The following is a 5,448-nucleotide window of genomic DNA, read 5'->3' as shown; positions in this document are numbered from 1 at the left end:
CATCAGGAGAGAGAACCATTTGCCAGTTATTCTGATAGGGAACAGTGGCTGAAGTGGGAACGGGCAGAGAAGAGGAGCAGACCCAGCCCCCAGCCAATGGCACACGAGTACTCTTAAGTGGTGGCTGATGGGCCAATGGCTGATGGAGCACATTGCACAGTCAATGGGAGAGCTGGAAATGGCCAATATGCTAAGAGGATTATTATATAGAGATACTTAAAGAATGTGGTGAACAATATATGGGAAGAAACCACTGGAAAGCAGTATGAGTATGCATGCACAATTGTGTAATGTGTAATGGCCAAATATAGATGAACACAACTGTGCTGATCACAACTTGAAGACATATGATGCAAACCATGGGGAAGCATCCTAATTACAACCCCTCCCCCTTGCAAAACCTGTTTTTCAGAAGTAAAGGTAGGCTAAGTATACCTACCACAAGTAGAAAAAAAATCAAGTCTAGTAGCATCCTAAGGACCAACAAAATTTTCCAGGGTATAAGCTTTCATGAGCTCACTTCATCAGATATCTTCGCTCATGAAAGCTTATACCCTGGAAAAGGTAGCTGGTCTTTAAGGTCCTACTAGACTCTTATTTTGTTCTGCTACTATATACTGTCACAGCTACCCACCTGAAACTACCACAAGTAGTGATCCTTCTTTCAAGCTGCTTTCAGTTCTCTCAAAACAATTGTCTCCATTGTCAGTGGGGTTTTATCAGTTCAATCTCATACTATATATTTGCTTTCCAGAAAAATGATTGTATTTTGCTGTTTCTAGCAGTGATGGCAGGCCAAAACTGGAGTCTCTTGGATGGCTTAAAATGAACTTTCATGGAGACATGCTCCACCTTGGGAGGCCCTAGCCTCCATAGGTACTGAATACAAACCTGAACCTTCTTATAAAGAATCTTGTGTCCAAAGAGAAACCAGGAGACAACAGCACAGTCAGTTATCATAAAGGCAGTGTAATGCACAGGCAGCAGCCAATTCAGCAGTGTCAATGGCAATATCCTATTCTGTCAATCAATACTCTTAAGCATTGGGTAGAAATATACGTAGGATTTTGTATCAGGTCCAGTATGATACAGGGAGCCAGCAAGGACCAAAAGTCCACAAATAAACAAAAAACTCTATCTGTGCTAAAAGCAGGTGCTTGCCAGGAAAAAACCCCTTCATATTCATCTAAACAAATTCAAACTTTTATTTTTATCTCATGTCATTTTTTGAAGAATGATGACATATTTGTACACTTGCTTTAGATGTGTTGGCTTGGTTTGGTTGGATCCTATAGTTTACATATCTGGGTTGAGAAGGTTATTCTGTAATAACTTCCATGGGGAAAAACACCCCACGTGACTCAAGGGTTTTGATTAGACACACTGTTCTTGCTCTTTTTTGCCAGAACTCGGAGTAGCAGTACAACAGAAAAGAGAAAGTAGCAATATCTCTCCAAGCTTGCGGCATTGGTTTGTGATGGAAGAATTCCAGGACTGGCTCTTCACTTTTGTTGGGGCCATCACTTGTTTCATTTGTCTGGTAAACTGCATTTGGTTTTTGAAATATTTCTTCCCACGTATATGGAGTCCAGTACCTCAGTCTTTTTTTCAGTCAATGGGAGAATGGGCAGGTAAACCAAGTTTCCTCACTTTTCTGTTGTTGTGGTCGACTAATACATGGCTAGTCTATTAATCAATGCTATTATCCCACTTTTATGTGTTTTTCTTTTAAACCAGAATGTGTGACAAGGCTATACTGTATTTAAAATGGAAAATAAATTTGAAGGGACATGATAGTGGGCAATTGTTTTTGAATGTAATACCAAATCTAATATGATATCAAAATCTCCATCTTTCAGAAACAGGCACATTACTTTTGTTGGTATGCTTTAAGTTTGGTAATATATAATATATTTTAATTGTTATCAATTTGAAAATGCAGGAGAATTTGCTGTTATGAAAAACCTCTGTTCATTGGATACAATTTTCTGGTGCTTATGGAACCTAACGGTCCTTAGCGTTGTTATATAAGAGATATCTGACGTTCTGCCATTCTCTGTTCCTAAAGCACAGTATAGTCCCCAGAGTTTGCATTCATTAATGTTGTATTATTTTAATTTGCCCAGCAGGATGAATCTTCCCTTATTTGTCTCCTAAAAATTCTTCCAGCCCCCTTAACACAATTTTGGGGGAGCACAAGCTTTAACTGCTTTCATGGCCTTTAAGGTACCATGGCCCCTTGGTTTCTGCTGGTGCATGAAGTCCCTTCCTGCAATTCAGAAATCCCATATTAGGCATATGTAGAACTTGTGCATGCTCCCCAGTGCATTTTTTCCCCACTTTCTGTCTTTTTCTTAGCTGCTCCTCCCCTCTCCTCACACTGCATCAATAATTCTTCAAGTTTAAAAAGCAGTTTATTAAGTCATTTGTTACAAGATTATGGGTCCAGTTTTAAGAGATCAACAGTTCAATCCTAAGAAGTTACACATTTCTAGGATTGCACATTTAATGTATAGACAAGGCTGCACCATGCTTGTATTCAATTCAGATTTCAGTTTTAAATGGATCTTTAAAAACTAAGATGAACAAAAATTGAAATGAAAAACAAATAAAAAATACAATTAAATTGTGCTCTTATTTTATAGTACCTCATCAGTATACTGGGTGGGAGATCTGTTTTTTAATTGAAAGTATCATTTCCTCACCCCAAAGTAGATCTCATAAGACACAAATACTTATTTGAAAAGCCTGTCATGAAAGTCTATAGAGCTGTGCTCAGGGCTGGCTCACCCGCTAGATGAACTAGGCATTTGCCTAGAGCGCGGGTCGGCCCTTAGGGCGCCAAACTGGACCCGGACCCCCCGCCTCACCAGCCTCCCTCCTGCTGGCATTGCTGCTGCAGGGGCAGGGACGAGGGCTGCATCGCCCGGCAGCCAGGAGTGCCCACACCCGCCTGCCAGCCAGCCCACCTGCGGTCACGGCAAAGGGTGCAAACGGCTGGTCCCCGCCACGAGGAGCGCCCAGTCGTCGGCTCCCTTCCTGCCTGCCTTCCTTCCTGCGTGGCACCAGCCCAGCTCCAGCAGACGAGCCAGGCGCAGCTGCAGAGGGACGGCCCACCCGATCCAGTCCACTATCCTCTTTTGCCAGCTGCTGAGGCCAGTAAGCAGCACCGGGGGGGGGGCCTCAAGCCTGCCTCGGATTTGGGGGGGCAAGTTCTCCCCAGATTGGCAGGGCGGCGTGTTAAGGTGAGTGGGCTCCTTCCGGCCTCTGCTCGCCTGGCATCCAGTCCAGTCTTTTTGCCTCCGGAGGCTTTTGCTTCTTTCGCGGAGGGGGGGGTGAGGAAGGCGACTTCTCTCCAGGCCCTGCCTGGAGGTTGGCAACCCCATAATTGGTGGATGCGTGGGGGGGGCGCCAGAAGGTAGCCCCGCCTAGAGCACAAAAAAACCTCGGACCGGCCCTGGCTGTGCTGTAGTATATTTTCCTTTTTCTGTCTACTGGGTTAGTTCACTAATTGCATTATTATTATTTTTATCCCAAATTATATATTGTGTCGCTTTTCTAAACACTCTGAAGACCAAGAAGACTAGGACACACAAAAAATCCTGAACAACTGAGAAGTAAATAATACTAGGAAGAACAAGACAGCAGAAATCGAAAGCATTTACTTGCCTTTTCCTCCTTTAGTGATCACAGGAGCAGGGGATGGGATTGGAAAAGCCTATTCGTTTGAGGTAAGATTACCATATATGCAATTCGTGTGGAAATGATATGCTACTTAACATTTGTGTAGTGCTTCAAGGTGTATAGAGGACTTTATACTTTTTTCCTTAGAACATCTCTGTACAATAGCTCATTGCTATTGGCTCCATCTTGCAAATATGGGCCCTGAGGCACAGCCGGTGTTATGCCTACAGCCATTTCGTAAAGTGACCTCTAACAAGGAAAGGTGTACAGATGATCATGCCTGCTATGATAGAGAATTCCAAATGGTATACTTCAGATTTCATCCAGGACAGGGATGCAAAAATACTGTTTCTGGCAGCCTGTCTCCTAATGAATGAGGCATTTGTGCCCCAGCTCACAGACATGGCAATCATGAAATTTAGTCTGGTAGTATACTCCACCATGGAAGCTTCCATCACACTGTGTAGCTCATAGGGCTTTAGGGACAGGGGCATAACATCAAAGAAACACTTCCCTGGAAGACTGAACAGATGCTTCCAAGAAGAGACACTTATGTGGAAGCATCTCTTTAATGTGGACATGCTATAGAAGAATTCTCTAGAATAACGAGGGAGGGAGCAGAATAGAGTTAACCCTTGTCACAAGACCTAGATCTACATAAGGATTGCTCTTGCCACTAGGGGTCAGAATTTCCCAACTGGTTCAATCTCATACTGCCAATTTCAACTGCACTTTACAAAGTTAGAACAAATAAGGAAACAAGTTAGTATAAGTTGGTAAATTCCTTTCAGTTATTAAGAGTCTATGTGAAAATGTCATTAATTCAAGTGTCTGCAAACTGCAAATGTGGTTAAGAAACTTTTACACTGTTGTGCTTGTTACCCCTTTTGGCTCAGGTAGCCTTTTGGTCAGTTCTCTAATTTTCAGGGTATAACAGCACACCAAGGTATTTCTGGGTTGCAGAATCCACTTGGGACGTGATGATGAATGCTTACGGACCATTCACGTTTTGGGCCGGCTCTAAGCATACAACAATTGACTACTTACTGTCTTCACAAGATTTCTTTAGAAGAGTTACCGCTCTGTTAGTAGATGCAAGAACTGAAAGTGACCATCTTCCCCTTATATTGAGCTGGCCAAAGGATTTAGACGGCTTTTCTAACAAGCGTGTATTTTATCCCGCTCAAGTGCCATCGACTGGTAGACAGAAACGTAAGTGGAATGAGGAGTTAAATGATAAGTTCCTTAAGTGGACTTTGTCAGAGCAAGGGGAAATCTTCTTCAGTAATTTTGTTAATCAAGCAAAGAAAGACCCCTCTCCTCTGACCACATAGACCCATTTAACTTCCATACTAACCCCTCTTTTTTCAAGAGAAGTCTCTGTGACCTATGTAAGGAGATCTTGCTCTAATAGCTGGTTTGATAAGGACTGCAGGCAGGCTAAGGCAAATCTAATTAAGATCTTCAAAGCTTTTCAAAGTGCTCCAAATCCTATCCTAGCAGCTGAAATCCAAAAGAAGAAAAAAGAATACAAGGCAATTTTGAGAGCCAAAAAGTTAGCCGACTCTCAAACCAAATGGTTGGCCTTGATCAAAGCTGCTAAGGCAAAAGATAGCAGAGAATTCTGGAAACTGGTTTCGAATTCCAATAGTCAATTCTGCATGGTATCAGCCAGTAAGATTCCACCAAAACTCTGGGGAAATCACCATTCGACTTTGTTCAGTGCCTATCACTCTGATTTGTTTATTTCCACCCCTCTTGAGA

At 42.6% G+C, this 5,448-nt stretch overlaps 1 protein-coding gene across 1 annotated transcript in view; it reads left to right on the top strand.

Moving 5' to 3' along the window:
- The first annotated feature begins 359 nt into the window (after positions 1-359).
- The window catches only part of HSD17B3 (hydroxysteroid (17-beta) dehydrogenase 3), a 47,738-nt gene continuing 42,649 nt past the window's right edge, over positions 360-5,448 (top strand). Inside the window, exons 1-3 of the mRNA XM_015412664.1 lie at positions 360-420; positions 1,407-1,631; positions 3,685-3,731. Of these exons, the coding sequence (XP_015268150.1) occupies positions 360-420; positions 1,407-1,631; positions 3,685-3,731 (333 nt within the window). The remainder of the gene's footprint in view (positions 421-1,406; positions 1,632-3,684; positions 3,732-5,448) is intronic.

Source organism: Gekko japonicus, unplaced genomic scaffold (assembly GCF_001447785.1).
Source record: "Gekko japonicus isolate JY-2015 unplaced genomic scaffold, Gekko_japonicus_V1.1 scaffold355, whole genome shotgun sequence".
Classification (NCBI taxonomy): Eukaryota; Metazoa; Chordata; class Lepidosauria; order Squamata; family Gekkonidae; genus Gekko; species Gekko japonicus.
The sequence above is the reverse complement of the archived record's forward strand: the minus strand, read 5'-3'. Positions and strand labels throughout refer to the sequence as shown.